Source organism: Candoia aspera, chromosome 3 (genome assembly GCF_035149785.1).
Source record: "Candoia aspera isolate rCanAsp1 chromosome 3, rCanAsp1.hap2, whole genome shotgun sequence".
In the NCBI taxonomy this organism is placed as follows: domain Eukaryota; kingdom Metazoa; phylum Chordata; class Lepidosauria; order Squamata; family Boidae; genus Candoia; species Candoia aspera.
The window spans coordinates 2,238,973-2,256,719 of NC_086155.1; the positions used below are offsets into that span (position 1 = coordinate 2,238,973).

The 17,747-nt window shown below is 49.1% G+C and overlaps 1 protein-coding gene across 1 annotated transcript; it reads right to left on the reverse strand.

Moving 5' to 3' along the window:
• Positions 1–358: 358 nt before the first annotated feature.
• Positions 359–17,261, reverse strand: HCK (HCK proto-oncogene, Src family tyrosine kinase). Its single transcript, XM_063296808.1, has 10 exons — positions 16,914–17,261; positions 14,517–14,615; positions 13,476–13,579; positions 11,328–11,480; positions 9,581–9,733; positions 8,999–9,181; positions 5,998–6,074; positions 2,831–2,984; positions 2,152–2,283; positions 359–635 (listed from the first exon to the last, which is right to left on the reverse strand). The coding sequence occupies exons 1-10, from the start codon at positions 17,171–17,173 to the stop codon at positions 433–435; spliced, it is 1,518 nt and encodes a 505-aa protein (XP_063152878.1). The 5' UTR covers positions 17,174–17,261; the 3' UTR covers positions 359–432.
• Between the last annotated feature and the right edge of the window lie 486 nt (positions 17,262–17,747).

The following is a 17,747-nucleotide window of genomic DNA, read 5'->3' on the forward strand; positions in this document are numbered from 1 at the left end:
TGTATTCATATCCCAACTGAATCATCCAAAGGCTATGCTTCTTTTTTTCTCTCTCTCTCCCTCCCTCAAATATATACACACCAATACTCTTGAATGTGCACACACTTTCTCTTACACACCCCTTCAGGCACTTCCACCATAACGGCGGGGCTTCCCAACAGCCATCAAAACCTGGAGATAAAAAGTCTTCATTCTTTGAAGTGGTTTCTGCTGACTGCAGCCTGATTAGATTTCAGCTAAGGGGAACGGGTTCGCTTGGCTTAGCCCCGCATCCGGCTGCACCTCAAAAGCAGCTGATGAGAGGCCTTCACCACTTGGACGGAGGAAAAAGTCTCTTTTCTCTAAACCACGGATTCGCCCCCCCAAAGCCTTCGCCCTCGGCAGCCTCGCTGTGCAGCACGCTGGCAACTCCCGTCTGGCCACCCATCCCTTCTAAGGCTGCTGTTGGTACTGCTTCTCCGTGCCGGTGAAGAAATCCTCAAGGATGCTCTGGATGTACTCAAACGTGGGGCGGTCCTCCGGCTTCTCCTTCCAGCACCGCATCATGATTTCGTAGAGCTCCTGCGGGCAGTCTTCTGGGCACGGCATCCGGTAGCCACGCTCGAGGGCGCGCATCACTTCCAGATTTGATCTCCCTGGATGAGACAGAGAAGGAGCCAGGTTGAACATCCTAGCGTGAAACCCAGCTAAGAAGTTCATTGGAGATGGTGCTCTTCAGAAAGAGAAGAGAAAACTCGGAAGGGAATTCCTGCACGAAACGATGGCCCTCTCACACAGACTTGTCGGGGGTCCAAAAGTGAGGGGAATCATTGGCACGGCTGGCCTGGTATGATCTCCTTTTCCTGAAAGCTGTTCTCCCCAAATCTTCCATCAGAGACCCATGTGATTCCTACAAAGGGATCTGAGATCCTGCAAAGGCTATGCCCTAAGCCCTCTGTCACCATGGGCCGTGGAAGTTGTCATAATCCAGGGCTGGGTCACCTTTTGGGCCCTCCTCAAAGTACCAGGAGGAAAAATGAGCACATTTTTAATTTCAGTGCAACTTAAATTGAATTAAACCGAACCAAGTTATTTATCTCTCTTTAACATACATTTCTTTAGGACTATGGTTCCAAAGCAGGACATGGCATAGGAGTACAACCCTAAAATTAAAGCATTAAAACCTGGGAAACCTAGAATAGCAATGAGGGACACCACAACACAGACCTAATTAAAAACTTGGATGAATAATAATAATAATAATTAAATTTATATGCCGCCTGACTCCCAGTGACAAGTCATCACCCAGCACCAAAAACTTACTTGGCACCTGCATATTTAATATTTACTCTTTTCCCATACAGTGTTTACACAACCCACCAGACTGGATGAAAATGGGGCTGGGTAGTTTGCAGGTCAGTTGCCAGAGGGAGCCTAGTCCTTGGCTTAGCATGTAGTGTGAACCAGGCCATCACATTCCACCATGAAATAGCTTATCCATTTTTTTTTTAATCCTTCAATCGCGTCCGATTCTTGGAGACTGCCTGGACAAGTCCCTGCAGTTTTCTTGGCCAGGTTTTTCAGAAGTGGTTTGCCCTTGCCTGCTTCCCAGGGCTGAGAGAGAGGGACTGGCCCCAGGTCATCCAGCTGGCGTCGTGCCCAAGGCAGGACTAGAACTCAGGGCCTCCCAGTTTCTAGCCCAGTGCCTTCACCACGACACAGGCAGTCTCTGAGAGTCGGACACGACTGAACGGATTAAAAAAAACAACAGAAGGGCAGGTTTGTCTTCAGGACCAAGCGAAGCTGGAGAGAGGCCACTGGAGGCTGAGTCTGGCTCTCCTTCCCCATCTCCCTTTTCTGCCCTTTACCAGAGCCTTTCGTTTTAGGGACCCTGTTGCTTAATGCACCTCACTATTTGCCATGAATGGTCAAAGGGCTCTTTCACTACTCGCAGCAAAGAGTTGCTAGCTTGCCAGCCCCCTTGGCTTAGGGAAGTCACTTCAGCTACAGCCCATCTGTCCCTTCCTTCCGTTTTACCAACATCCCCAGATGTGCCCTGCTACAGTAAAGGGGCTACAGACAAGCAAATAGGAAACCCATAAAGTGGTGGTCGGTGCATCGCTTGCTGAAACCGAAGAAGAGAGGCCATCCCACTGGTTTCCTGCTGCGCACCTGGATATGGTGTCCGCCCGTAGGTGATGATCTCCATCAGCAGGATCCCAAAGGACCAGACGTCGGACTTTATTGTGAAGGACCCATAGTTGATGGCTTCGGGAGCAGTCCACTTGATGGGAAACTTGGAGCCTGCCAAAAGTCCAAATCAAGGAAGTTAGATTCAGCCTGAAAACAGCAGCTGGCCACAGCTCATGTTACCTTAACAAAAAATAAAATGGGGGAAAATACAGATGCTATTAACTAGTTGCCTCCCCAGATGGGTGAGTGCTGCAGACAGGGGTGTATTAACGTTCTAATCCTGCATAGCGTCCTTCTCCTTGCCCTGTTGGGGGGCAGCGGGGGAGGAAGATATGTGGTAAAATCTTAAAAAATAAAATGTATGCGTGAAAGAGTGGGTTTCCTTTCTCTGCAAAAGTCTTTGCTCTCCTTATATTTAGTGGGGGGGGGGGCAGAGCTTTGATGGCATCATGGTGGCTGCCATCTTGACTTTTTTGACTACACCCTGCGGACAACCCCCCTCCCGGTCCAAACTGTCACTTCCTAGAAATGTTGGGACGCCCAGTCCCATCAGCCGGGGACCCTGAGACTATCTTAAGGCTCTCTGGTTGGGGAGAATCGGTGTGAAGTCAATGTCCACAAATGGGGGATGCACACAAGGCCAGTTCCGGTTTTGCACCTTCCCGGGCGGTGTATTCATTGTCATCTATCACTCTGGCCAAGCCAAAATCTGCAATCTTGCACACCAGGATGGCCGATACCAAGATGTTGGCAGCTCTCAGGTCACGATGGATGTAGTTCCTCTGCTCAATGAATGCCATGCCTTCTGCCACCTGCAACGGCAAGGGACAGCTCCATTAAAGGACCCAGAAGAGCCACGTCTTTGCTATTGATTTTACAGTATTTGTGGATTATCCCAATCAAAAAGATTCAGGGTGGTGCTAAGAAGGAAAATGATAGCATAATAACCATGAATGACATAATTAACCGTAATAATAATCAATGGTCCTACACTTGGCCACTCACAAAGACAAAGACTTGCTGAAATAAAACAATTTGCAGAGTGTCCATGGAAAAGGCATGTGAGGAGGGGCCTGGGAGGCCCAGACAAATGGCCTGTTCAGAGAACCACTGTGGGCCACGGGGCACCTCTACAAATGCAGGCCTGGCTTCAGAGCTCCACTCTACAGCCACCCAATAGAAGCTACAATTAATATATTGATAGCTCTTCCGCCGAAATCAAATTCCTTGTCTGTCTAATCATACTTGGCCAATAAAGCATTCCATTCCATTCCATTCCATTCCATTCCATTCCATTCCATTCCATTCCATTCCATTCGCATCGTGATGTTCTCCATAAACACCACCATCTGCACCATAATGCCATCACGCACACAGTTGACCTATGCACCACGGCATCACAAGGCAAATTGACAGCATGTGCAGATCACATTTTGTGCACCCTGACATCAACACACCAGTGAGGTCCTCCACGCCGTGATGCGGCCACCGTACGATAACTCACACTTCTTGACCTCCCCATGCAAATGGTACTGTATTGTGTGCCCCGTGATGTCACCACGCAACTGACAGTGATTACACAGTTCACATCATTTATTAAGGAGGTCACAGGTCATGTCACTTGCTCCTCCTTGCCCCTCCCCCCGCAGATGCCCGTTTGAAAGGAGGGTGAGAATTTTGTAAGAAAGGGACGTTGGTTCTACCCTGCACCTTTTCCAGGTGTTCTGCTTCCTGCAGAGAGAAAGGAGCCAACCACCTTCCTTGTCTGGCTGACAGCAAGGAAGCTTTTTATGGGCACTGCTCCCCGTCTCATTAAGCTTATGCGTTCCGGCTGGCACATCCCCTCCACAGCCCTGTTCCCCCTGACTTGGCATCCACAAGACCTTAAGTCCCTGTAGAAGCTACCAGACCCCAGGCGATGTCTGCAAATACTTAGAACCCCAGACAGCTCGTGGCCTGCCCAGATCAGCTGGCCTCAGTAAACACCACGGAACCACGTGGGGTGCCTGACATCCAAGGCTGCACACCATGCACTTTGGGCCACAGCCTCGAGAGAACTGCTGTGCATGCTCGGCATCCCAGCTATGACTTGGAAAGAATTGGTCTGAAAGACCAAAGAACCACCGGTGGTCTGGAGAAACCATGAATGGAGAACTACGACTCCCAGCACCCCTCATCAATGAACATGGTGGTTGGGGATTCTGGGAACTGTAGTTCAGCGATGACTGTAGAGCTGCAGGTCCTCCATCTTGGGTGAGGCAACACTGAACTGGGTGGACCAACTTCTGGTGGGCTCCTATGCATGAAAAAGATTTGTGGACCAGGCAGGGCACTGAGTGGACTTTTTCCCCAGTGGGACAATGGATTACTGTGGATCACTCTGAGGCTAAAGTGGATTCCAGAACGGAAAGTCAAATGGGCAACACTTTAAAATAGCACCAAGCTTGAAACAACAGGATAATAACACTGAAACTCACTGAGGGAGTTTCTCTCAAAATATAATTTTAAATGCTAGGAGAAATAAAAAGGCTTTAATCAGGTCCTCCACAGAGAAGGAGATGTCTAAAGTCATCCTCCTAGATACAGGTAGTCCTCGACTTATGACTGTCCATTTAACAACAGACAGCCTTGGAATGGGTGGTTTTCAGCCTGTAAAGCATTTTCGAGCATTGTAAAACATCGCATCCCCCTCCCCCACGGTCACATTATTGCATTTTGGGCACTTGGCAACTGGCTCACATTTATGACTGGTTGCAGCATCCTGCAGTCACATGATCATGTTTTGTGACTTTTTTGCCATTTTCTGGCAAAAAATGCCCTTTGGGGAAGCTGGATTTGCTTAACGACCACTGTTGAAATGGTCATAAAATCGAGTCCAGTCATGTGATGACTCGACTTATGACTGCAATAACTTATGATGGAAATTCCAGTCCCAATTGTGGTCATAAGTTGAAGACCACCTGTAGATGGAACCTGATCCTCTTAATATATTTGCTTGTATCCCACAAAGCTAAAGACTCTCTCAAGTTGAGCTCAGCTTCTGGTGACTGCACAGACACATCCAGTTTGCTCGTCAAGTGGCCTGCCACGGTCTCCTTCTAGGATATTATTTCAACTCCTCCAACACCACCTTCAGGATGGTGGTGTCCTAACAGCCAGGAAACACGCTGAGGCAAGGAACTGGTCTCTAATATTTATTGCTAGTACTTAACAGGAATCCTAACAAACTGAAGAAGCGTGGGAAAACCCAGACATATAAACCCCAAAGGTTAAGGCAGTCCCGATCTGTGTCTCTTTGAATGGCTGACCAATTCCTCAGTGCTACGCATGCGCTTGACAGTCTGGATGGGAGCCCCCTGCTCGCCATCCTTACTCATGACAGGTGGTCTCCCATCCAAAGACTAACCAAGCCCAATCCTGCTTAGCTTTTTGAGAGCAGCTCAAGCTGGCTAGGGGTTTCCATCTAGTTGATGCTGTTGGGGGTGGGAGAATAAGCAGGACTGTTTGGGGGGAGTCAAATGATGTAAAAAGTAGGTAAAAGTCAAGCTTGCTTCCTGATGCAGTTCTCTTGGGAAGCAGAGACATGTAGTTAGCCATGACCTCCTTCCAGGAATTTTTCCAACTTCCCAGACCAGCCTACAGCCCCCAGGTTCCTGGTGGTCTTCCACCCCAGTGCTAACAATCTGATTCTGCTTAGTTTTTTCCAGATCAGCCAGAGCTGCCCCTGCTAAACAGCCCCATTGACTTCCTTGGAAGGTAGCCTGGCCTCTCCTTAAGGGGCCATCGGCCTTCCCAAGGAGGGTCTGGACCTTGCAAGATACTCACCTGGGCAGAGAAGTCGATCAGCTTGGGGAACAGCTGCTTGTGCCCTTCATCGCTTTTTAGGAAATCCAGCAAGCTGCCTGTGGAGGAGGAGGAGACCTTTTAAGGAGACCCTTTACGGCTGGCTGGGGAATCCTGGGAGTTGAAGTCCACACATCTTCAAGTTGACAAGGTTGAAAAGCACTGCTTTAAGGCAAGGAGCACATTTCTGGGCCTCCCAAACTTTTCTTGTTTCAAGGAGGAAAAACTTAATTAGGCTCTCAGTTCAACTCCAGGAATGGGCTTCCAGCTTGAAAATAAAGTGATGGAGAAGGTCTCTCTTCTCCCCTTCCACCTCTGAAATGCCTCCTTCATACATGTAGTCCTCGACATACGACTATTCATTTAGCGACTGTTTGAAGTTACAACAGTGCTGAAAAAAGTGAGTTATGACCATTCCTCACATTTAAAACCGTTGCAGCATCCCCGCAGTCATGTGATCAAAATTCAGGTGCTTCGCAACTGGTGTGTATTTACAACAGTTGCAGCATCCCGGGGTCACGTGATTGCCATTTGCGACCTTCCCAGCTGGCTTCCAACAACCAAAGTCAGTGGGGGAAGCCAGATTCGCTTAACGACCATGTGATTCACATAACAACCATGGCAATTCGCTGTCAACTGCAGCAAAAAAGGTCGTAAAATCGGGTATGTCTCACTTAATGACCACCTCACTTAGTGACAGAAGCTCCAGTCCCAATTGCGGTCGTAAGTCAAGGACTACCTATATTTCAAAGGATCAAACCCACCTTCCCCCCTTGATGCCTGCAGATGTGTTGGGCCTGGGGCTCCCCAGATTCCAACACGGCCAACAGCAGAATGCTGCCCCAGCCACGCAACCCCAAATCACTTAAGTGGAGACCTGTGGGGGCTGAACCCAGGGCTTCTGCTTGCTCGAACAGACTCTGACTATATTCTCTCTTGCAGCACCGTAGCAGAATGCTGTCTCGGGTCACGCCTACCTGTCCAGGTCAGGATCAGAGCTGGCCTCCAACAACTCTTGCCAGAGACTCGGAATGCACCCCCTGGGTCTCTTCTGTGCCAGCCTGCCCATGCCCCGTGCCCTTGATGCATTGCACTCTGGGCTGAGGGTCTCAATTCACAATGGAGAGTCACCCATGACGACCCTTGGCCTCAAAGGACAGAGCTCCCTTCTGAGCCTGTGGTTCTGCCCCACTCTTGAATCTGGCAGCCCAAGTGTTTGCTGGATCCTTGGCACCACCCTAAGATAATCCATGCCTTTCCCCGTTTGAACCCCTTTCTAACCACACCAAACCAGTTGTCCTAGTTTCTGCCTCTCAGCACTGCCTGGCTACACTCCCTTGCTGACTGCTTAGTAGTCCTGTTCCTGCACATCTGAACTCCAAAACCCACCATCTCTCAGGGGCGTGTGGCCCCTTGCAAACCCGGAGACCCTGCTCTGCATTTCCCATTCTGCGCCTCACTTCCTCCTAGCAGTAGGACTGGGAGGGAACATTCAGTAGCCAAATCCTTCCCTTTATCAGCCCAGCAGCGAGCATTTGGCCACACATCTGGGGCAGGGAAGGGAGGCCAAAGGCCCTTTTAGCTTCTTAGTAACCAGCCTAGATTTGATCCCTTCCATGGCTTGAAAGCTGACCAGCTACAGCAGGTCCCTGGTTTAAGAACAAGTTCCACTCCTAAGCCTGTCTTTAAGTCGAATTTGTATGTAAGTCAGAACAGTTATTTAGCATCAGTTAGTGTGTAGCAGCGTTTCTCAACCTTCCCCACTTTAAGACGTGTGGACTTCAACTCCCAGAATACCCCAGCCAGCCACGCTTGCTGGGGAATTCTGGGAGTTGAAGTCCACACGTCTTAAAGTTCTATGGTTGAGAAACACTGCTATATAGTATATATTTTACCTTTCTATGCACATAAATGCTTAAGAAGCACTTCCAAATACACTAAAACATCTTAAACATAATAATACACAAAGTAGGACTGTGTATTTAACCCAAAACTTTGTACTTATCTCAAATTTTTAATCTAAGTCTTTATGGCAGTCTGTTCTTAACTAGGAGTCCTCCGTAAGCTGGGACATCCTTAAACCAGGGACCTGCTGTATTCTCTTTCTTCCACATTCAGGAAACTCCAGGGCCATCTAGTGCGTCCTTCCCTAACATGCAAATAATTCCACAAGAATTATGGAAAGTTTGTTCTGAATCCTTGTGAGTTCTCTGCATATTTATTCAGCAGGAAGTTCCTCTTATTGATTCTACACCGCCCACCCCCCAGGCAAACTGGCATTGGATCACACCGATTGCGAATAAATACCCCTTCATTAGCAGGGTTGCTTTTTCCCCGCTTCTTAATGTCTCTGTTCTTCCTAGGCCGTATCGTGTCACTTCCTCAGCCGCCCTTGATTCACTGCTCTCACTTCCTCACAGCCACCTGTGGCTTCCGACACAGGTCCTGTGGCTCGTGCCCCTTGCATGCATGTTGAGTGGCCACAAAATGAAGAACTGAGGCCCTTACAATTTTACCAGAGCAAGCTTTACCACCAATCCCAGGTGGTAGCAGGACTATGCGCCTTCAGGATGGCAAGCAGGATGGCATGCGTCTTCAGGATGCTATCAAGGAACCACTCAGAACTGACGGCACGACTGGGATAAAGCCAATCCAGCGGAACCTGTCCTCATTCTAGCAGTGTTTCTCAACCTTAGAACTTCAAGGGGTGTGGACTTCAGTTCTGGGAGTTGAACTCCACACCCCTTGAAGTTCTAAGGCTGAGAAACATTGCTCTAGCATGTTTGCATGCAAAAACAAGGAGAGAAAATTGTGCTTCTGCACTGGGAAAAAACCTGCTGTGTATTGCTCTCCCCAACCTGGGCCATGTCAGTCAGTTGGGACTGTACCTCCATGGAGGTAGAAACTCTGGGGGTTTGCACTCCCAACACATCTGGGGGGCCCCAGGCTGAGCTAGTCCCCGGTGCGTAATGTTGGCTCCCACCTTTCTCCATGAATTCGGTGATGATGTAAATGGGTTCTTCCTTGGTCACCACGGCGTGCAGCCGGACCAGCTTGTCATGCTGCAACGTCTTCATGATGTTGGCCTCTTCCAGGAAGGCCTCCACCGACATGCTCCCGGGCTTCATGGTTTTCACAGCCACTTTTGTATGTGTGTTGTAGGTGGCTGGGCAGGGGAGAAAGGCATGCTTCAGAAACAGAGGTTTGCATCGGAGCAGGACGGCAATGTGATTTGTGATTCCACTCGGGCACAGGAGGAGAGCAAAGTATGGTGAGCTCTCAAGCGCCGAGCCCATCTATTTGAGATGGGTGGCCACATAAATAGAATAAAGAAAGAAATAGAATAAAGAAATAAGAAAGAAAGATCTCAGCTGAGTGTGGTTTCAAAGTGTGCAGTCCGTGCAACGAAAAAGACTCAAAAACCTAGGGGCAAAGCTTGGTGCGATCCTGCCTCAAGAGCACCCTGCATGTGGAGTACTAGCCCAGCTCTAGGCTTCCTCACTTCTTTTCTTCACACAAAAGCCCAGTTTGGTTGGATTCAAGCGTGGGGCTTCGGTGAGCTTACCCATCCAGACTTCTCCGAACTGCCCAGCCCCCAGCCTCTTCTCCAGCTTCAGGGAGCTCCGGGGGATCTCCCACGCATCCTTCTCCCAGGGTTTCTCGGGCTTCGGCAAAACGCAGGGGTGGGTCAGCTTCTGGCACAACCCATCGGCTTGGCCTGGAAGGGAACCCAGAGGAGATTCTGCATCACGCTTTTCTGTCACCCAAGACAGCTCTCGACGAGAGGACAGGACCAGGGCTGACATTTATCTAGACCAGTGATTCTCAACCATGGCAACTGGAAGATGTGTGGACTTCAACTCCCAGAACTCCCCAGCCAGCATGGCTGGCTGGGGAATTCTGGGAGTTGAAGTCCACAAATGCCGGCTGGGGAATTCTGGGAGTTGAAGTCCACAAATGCCGGCTGGGGAATTCTGGGAGTTGAAGTCCACAAATGCCGGCTGGGGAATTCTGGGAGTTGAAGTCCACAAATGCCGGCTGGGGAATTCTGGGAGTTGAAGTCCACAAATGCCGGCTGGGGAATTCTGGGAGTTGAATCCCGCACATCATCCAGTTGCCAAGGTTGAGAAATGGCTGTCAGAATCCAGATCTGGCTACTCAGAGATTGTCTTTGGACAGTACACTAATCTGGTGGCTAAGATAACCCATTTCCCAGGGTCCCACATGAATAAACCCAACTGGCTGGGTTGCACCTGATTGGGTTAAAAGCTTTAGCATGTTCTGCAAAGGCCTTGCAAAGTCTCACTAGCTATGCATGTTGTATGAACCCAACCACACAGCATATCACACACACACATGCATCTTTCCCACAAACACCCCCCCCCTTCCATTCTGATCAGCTGTGGTGGTGGGAGATGATAAGGCCTCCACAGGATGCCGCTATTGCAGTTTGGGACTACTAGACCTCTGTGGCTCCCTTCACACAACCTCCTTGACCTGGTTACTGAACTGACCCATTTCCTGGATCCTGAACCTTCCACGAACCAAGTAGGCTGGCTTGATTATGGAACATGCTAACCCCCCAAAACATTAACCAGGGTTGATATTAACCACGTCTATTTGTATTCATTTTGTTAGATTTTTACCCTGCCTTCTCTCCATGATTAAAGGCAGCCTACAAGGAATCTCCCTCAATTCCTACAAGAGCCCTCCCCATTTTACATCGGAGCCACTGGGAAGGAGCTTCCTTCACAGTTTAGCCAGGCCGTGATCTCCTGGAGGATAAGTTTCATTTTTACAGAATGTCAGAACATCCAAGGAACCCCTGCATCTTTTGCACCGGTTTCATGCTTCTTGGCTGGACTACCTTGCAAGGCTGACAACAATCATGATTGTCAGCCTTGCGAGGTAGTCCAGCCAAGAAGCACACGCAGAAGTCCTAGCTCTAACTGTATTGTAAGGTGACTAACAGAATCTTGCAAGTCTGAAAACGCATCTCTCCCCCCGCACCTTTGCAGCCCAAGAAACTAGGGAGGGTCCCTTCTGAGATGCTTCCCACGCCCCTTTTCCTTCTGCGGGCTCAGCTGCCTCTTACGCAACTGTTGCCTCGTCTGCGGCTCTTCCTCCTGTCTCCCAGGGTCATTCCCACAGAGCGTTACAATTGGAAAGAGTCTGTGTCATCCTCTCCCGACCCCAGTTTCTTGCCCAGGTCTGCAAAAAGGGGTTGATTTTTAACCCTGGAGCAAAAGGACAGAGTTTTTTCCCCCCCAGTGCAGAACGCGGCACGGCTGATGCCGGATTTGGGGGCCCACCTTTGTAATGGCTGACCAGCTCCTGCAGAGTCCTGAAGGTGTTCTGTGGGGAGATGTAGAATCCCCCGCTGTCCAGGGTCCGAATCTTGTAGTGTTTCACCACATCCACTTTGTTGTGGGAATCAAAGTCTCTTATGGAGAGGGAGTAACTCCCTGGACCAAGAGAGAGAAACGGAGCTAAAAATGAGGACACTCTTTCCCCCAACCTCTCGTAAGAAAAGTACACATGGGCAGATATAAAGTCTCACTCACGCCAGCATTTCGCCCCCTGCCTAAATAGGTGGTGGGTGGTGGTCAGGCTGGCTTCTGGCCAAGAATCAGCTCCAGGAATAAACAAAGAGACCGCAAATGGCCGCCCTTCAGGTGAGGCCTGTCCTTTATATGGTCTAGCCACTTCTTTCGAGGGATTACAAAACTTGTTCCTCGACAGGTTGATTGGATTTAAAGTAGAAACGACCCTTGGGAGGTCACAGCAGGTGGCAGGACCCTGCTAAATGTGGCTGCTCTCAAAAAAGTTGAGCAAGGAAGGACCAGTTTGGTACTCAGATGGGAGACCCCCAGGAATGCCAAGGACTGTAGGCTAGGCTGGGGCTTAAAAAAAAAATCTCAGAGAAGGCACGGGAAAGAAAATTTTGCAGCCATCTCCAGTAATTACTGGAGCTAACCCTGCCTTGGAAGAGTCTTGGGCCACTTTCCTTCTTGGGCCACTTTCCTTCTGGCCATGGGCTGCTTGGGGAGAGAGAAATGGGTCCCCCCCTTGTTTCTTTCCCTCTTTTGTTCCAAATCTCTCTCTGGAGCCGCACTTTCCCTGTGGGTTTAAAGACGCAAAGATCAGAGGGAGGGAGAAAGACCCACTGGGCATAAACACCACATCCACATTTTATCTCTCCCAGTCTGGTTTTCAGGGCCTTCCTTAAAATCTTGAACAGGGTTCTCCGAGGTGGCATCCCGCAAACGTGTTGGATTACAACTCGCATCGTTCCCAGCCAGAACAGTTCATTCTTTTCTTGCTCTCCTTGATTTCGCTGGCTGAGACCTCAGTTCCCACTTGGCAATGAGAGTCAAATGCCAGTCTGGCCAGTTTCTTCATTCCCCAACTTCCCAAGCAGCCTAATATCTTGACAAAAGATCAGGAGGAGGCCAATTTTACTCCAATTTCCCATTTTATATAGAGGCTGAAGCTTCCATGGGCTGCATCTCCATCAGACACATGCCAGTTGGGTCAAGTGATTAAGGCACCAGGCTAGAAACCAGGAGGCTGTGAGTTCTAGTCCCGCCTGAGGCATGAAAGCCGGCTGGGTGACCTTGGGCCAGTCCCTTCTCTCAGCCCAGCCCACCTCACAGGGTTGTTGAGGGGAAAATAGGAGGAGGACGGAGTATTGGGTATGTTCACCACCTTGAGTTATTTATATATATATAAAAAATAAAGGCAGGATAGAAAATAAATAAATAATGAAATCAAATAATGAAATGAAATGAAAGCTTTGGCCTTTCAATAAAATGGGGTAGTCAGAAAAGGTGCCCTGGGCTACCTCCTGATCTTTTGCCACCATAGACCACCATGGCCGTCCTCCTCCAGCTTCTAATGTCTTGGCTGGCTCTGGGTGCCTAATCAGTCAGAGCCAACGTTTGATGCCAAGAGGCATCTCAGGAGACATCACTGGGGAGTGATCTCTTTCTATGAGCCGGTCCCCCTCCCCCAAATGCTTCTCGTGAGATGCAGCTGGCTTTCTAAGGAATAGAGATCCTGCATCTGAAATAAAATACCTTCTCTCAGTAGATGGCAAAACTGATCTCAGAGAAGCTACGGTTAGTATTTGGATGCAAGAATGTCAGGAAACCCCAGGGCTGATGGCTAGAGCGGGAAGTTGAGAAACAGGGGACAGAAGTTGGCGCTGAGAAGGGACTTCTGCACCCTTGCCAAGGAACTCCATGTTCATGGAGTCTTCCAAGATTCAAGCTCAGCTCAAAGGCAGCTTTGTCCCAAACAGAGAGAGCAGAATCAGGACGTGTTCCTGGAGCTTTCCTGATGCATTGGCAACAGGCGATACCGCCGAAAGACACGGGGTAGGAAAAATTGGCTCTGAAAGATAGATTTTTCTTCCATAAGAGAGTGGATCTACCTGCCCCCCCGGAAAAGGGATCTACCTTTGGTTGTCTCACTGTCTCGGATCATGAACGACCCGATAAAGTTTCCTGGAGCCAGCAACTGACGCTCGGAGTCCTTCCGGCTGACGCCTCTCAGAAACCACCTAAGAGGACAGGAGGAGCGGATGGTTAGAAGGAAATCATGAGCAGAATTCCTTCTTGGACTCTGCCTCCCAAAATCACTTCTCCAAGATCCTGGCAGGCAAAAGGTGTTTGGAGAACCTTTTCAGAATGTGCTACCTTTGCATCTTTACAGCTAAAAGGGGGTCTGGGCAAGAACTGACACTCTTACCTTGGAAGTCAAGAGAAGATCTTTGACTTCTTTTTCCCCATCCAATATATTTGGAGATGCTGAGTCGGGAATTTTATTATATTTTCATAATGAAAAGCTTGCCTCTTTGTAACAAACAGGCTTGATTCAACAGTCTGTGCTGAAATTAATACTGCTGGCCCTTGACTAATTTCTAAGCAGTCAGTTCTCCCGTCACTAAATGGTTTCGGTGCTGGGCTAAGTTAAAAATACTATAAATCATGCCATGGGGCCAGATTCATTCACGTTTCATGGAAGATTCACCTATGAATTCACAAAAGGGTGCCTGGGGCCACGTCTGTTCTCATGGTGGTTTCCCAGCCTGGGCATCCTCCCGATGCATGGACTCCATCTCCTTGAATTTGTCAGCCAGCCCAGCCATTGCTGAGAACTTGAGGAGCTGAAATCCTTGCATATTGGAAGTTCCCGGGTATAGAAACACTACCCCTGGGGTTGCTGGGAACCACAGTTCCCCATCATTGAGAAGGCCACTCCAGAAGGCCAGCTCCTCGGCCATCCTTGGAGAAGTCCAAGGAGTCTCCTGCAAAGCCAGCATTCCTCCCCCGCCCCGAGCTACTTTGCTGCAAAGGGGGTTCTCCCAAAAGACGAAAGCAGATGTGTCTTTAAGCACATGGACCTCTACAGTCCAGAGCCAAAATCGGGTGGGTATCCAAGGTGGAATTGTTCTGCTGAGAAGATCCCTCCATTCGATAGGCAGAGCAAAGACTTACTCTTCCGTCTCCAGTGAGTTGACCTTGGCCACGTAATTGCTGGGAATGTAGCCCACTTTCCCCGTCGACAGGGCCTTTGCTCGCCACCACTCTCCCGACCTGGAGGGGGGGGCAGAATTAGATACATTTCCCAACTTCCCAAAAACTCAGCAAGTAATTAGTACTCTCGTGGGAAGCTCTAGGAAATTCCAGAACTTGGGGAATGGTCTGGAAAGTCCCAAAAAACACCCCAAAAGATGGCACTGGCAAACCAGTTCTGTATTGTTGCAAAGGAACTCCCTGGATGAATCCACAGGATCAGCAGCAGTCGAGTTCGTTCGTTCATTCATTCATTCATTCATTCATTCATTCATTCATTCATTCATTCATTCATTCTATATGCCCCCATTCAACACACACTCAGGGAGGCCTATACAAATAGAAGCAACAAATAATAACCAGCAGAAAAAATGAATCGAAGTACAGACTTGGGGGTCTATTAACTGTGTGGCAGCAATCTGACCCAGCCCATATCAAACCCAAACAAGGGCAAACACATGCACTGGTCCCCCCTTTCCTCTTGGGGAACAGCGTTGTGTGGTGGTGAGGGTGCTGGATGGGTACCAGGGAGACCCGAGTTCTGGCTGCTACTCAGCCATGGAAGCAGCTCACTGGGGACCTGGGGCCCCTCTCTCTGTCCCTCGGCCCCACCTCCCTCACAGGGTTTCATGGGGGAAAACAAGTCCTGTCCTGCACTTTCATATAAGGGCATACCAAAGAAAAATAGAGAACAATCTACAGGTAGTCTTCAATTTACAGCCGTTTGCTTATGACCATTCGAAGTTACAACAGCACTAAAAAAAGTGACTTATGACTGGTCCTCGCACTTACGACCATCACAGCATCCCTGCGGTCACGTGATCAAAATTCAGGCACTTGGCAACCGGCATGTATTTACGATGGTTGCAGCATCCCATGATCACCATGTGCGACCTTCCCGGCCAGCTCCCGACAAGCAAAATCAATGGGAAACTGCGTGATTCACCTAATGACCATGTGAGTCATTTAATGACTGCGGTGATTCGCTTAATGTCCAGGGCAAAAAAGTTCGTAAAATTGGGCATGATGCAAAGAACGCATCGCTTAGCGATAGAGTTCCGGTCCCAATTGTGGTTGTAAGTCGAGGACTACCTGTACATATAATCTAATTCTGGAGCTGGGGTGGGATGCCCTTTACTAGTGTCTCTTCCAATAGACATTTCAATATATTTTGAAAGCAGTATTTCCTAAGTGTTGCTACGTATGATGATAATGATCTGTGACCTAAATCAGTGTCAATGAAGATTCTCAGTCATCCAATTCTCAGTGGAATTTTCTGTAGGTTGAGTCATGGCAGCTGGATTTCTTTCTTTTGGTTGAAATGTTTTGCTGCTTGTCCAAGCAGCTTCTTCAGTCTGGGCAAAGGTTGGTGAGGGGACCCCGTATATGTCTTCCAGGGTGGCTGTATTGTCCCTACATCTGAACGGCTTGTTAATTGTGCCATGGATGGCAAAATTTCTACCGAAAGAAAGAAATCTGGGAGTTGACATTCAGACATCTTAAAGTGGCCAAGGGTGAGAAAATATTGACCTACGCTACCAATCAGTCTCTGCAGCCCCTACCAAGCTGGGGGTCAACCTGCAGCCCACGCAGCGACAAAATAACAATAATATGCTCTTCCCTGGCAGGTGGACACAGGTCCAGATTGTCACCTTTCCTCATAGTTTCAAGTAGGACATTGAACATATCCAGGCTGCAAACTGGATTAGAAACGTTGTTTTTCCCCAGGGAAATCCAGAAACAGCAATTCTTTCAGGGAAGCTAGAGGCAGAATTCTGAGCACCCACTCGAAACAACATTTTCAGGATGCTTCAAGGAAGCCGTACCAACGAACGATGCAGAACTGACAGAGGTTGGTAAGAGGTGCCTCCAGAACGCCTAAAAGATGCCCTCATTATTGCAGATGGCAGCACAGTGGGCATACAATTGCTCCAGGAACTGAGCTGTTCATTGTGCATTCTGATTCCTATCAGCCTCTAACCCACATTATCAGCAGAGTTTGCTGCTTGAATAAAAACAAGGTCATGGTGCATATCGTTCCTGCAGGCTACCCCCAGTGGGGGGAGACCTGGGGGAGAAATTCAACATAGCGCAGCCACACCAAACTCCAAGCGGGAAAGACTGTAGAACAGCCACAGACTTGGAGGGATCCAGCATGAATGGGAAATGATAAGGTCTGAGGTCAACAAGGTTCCCCCAGAAGCTACCAGTGGGCATCAGAAATTGAATAAAGTGCTTATTAAAAAAAAAAAAGAAGAGGTGTTGGTGTCCTATCAGCACTTCCATCATTCAAGCAACAGGGTGGAGCCCAGAACTTACTGCTCCAGGATCTTAAGGTGGTCGCCTTTCTGAAAACTCAGGTCCTCCCTGTGAATGGCTTCGTAGTCATACAAGGCCAGGACAATGAAATCCTCCGATTCTGGGGGAAGCAAGCAAACATGTGCATTCATGCGGTTCTGGGTTTCGGGTGGACGCAGAAGCAACGCTCCCTGGCCCAAGGGCTTCACCTGCTGGCTTGTAAACCAGAGCCCGGAGGCTGCAGGGTCCCTGAACTCAGGCCAGGGAGAAATCAACTTCATTCCTCTTATGCCCCACTTGGGCTAGGGGTCAGGGGTCAATCTTACCAGGGCTGTGGCAATGGGGAGCCACAGAGGAGAATTTGCAAGGACACCCTTGCAAATTGTGGGCTGGGGGAATGTTGAAAAAGTCAAGATGGAAGCCAAGGCCCTGTGATCCAACCCCTGCAGCATCTTCAGATGCAACACAGGTCAATAAGAGGCAGAGCACCCAACAATCATCTGGAGATTTTTGGCCCTGCCCCCCACGCCACCTCTTAGATGTGCCTGGGAATTGTTTCTATACTGTAAAGTTCTGCAGAAGGTTGCAGACAGGTACAAGCAAGCAAGCAAGCACCCTGCTCCCACTCCTCTGGACTGTTTACCTTTTTAAAAAATATATATACCATGCCTGCTGAATTAGATCCACATCTATCTTCCCCATCTGAGAGCTGGCTGGGCCTCGAGTGATGCAGGATCCATAAGGAAGGTTCCCCACCCCCAACCCACTCCTCGCTTGGACCCCTTTACTTTGAATCAGCTTTGGCCAATGGGCTGCCCTGCAGGTGCTTTATAAGTCTCAGCCTGTCTTGGCTGT

Coding starts and splice junctions, on each gene's coding strand:
- HCK (XM_063296808.1), bottom strand. CDS start 17,173: ATGAAGTTGATTTCTCCCTGGCCTGAGTTCAGGGACCCTGCAGCCTCC. Junction 13,580..14,516: donor AACTCACTGGAGACGGAAGA/GTAAGTCTTTGC, acceptor CTGTCCTCTTAG/GTGGTTTCTGAGAGGCGTCA. Junction 9,734..11,327: donor GCTGGTCAGCCATTACAAAG/GTGGGCCCCCAA, acceptor GTTCCCTTCCAG/GCCAAGCCGATGGGTTGTGC.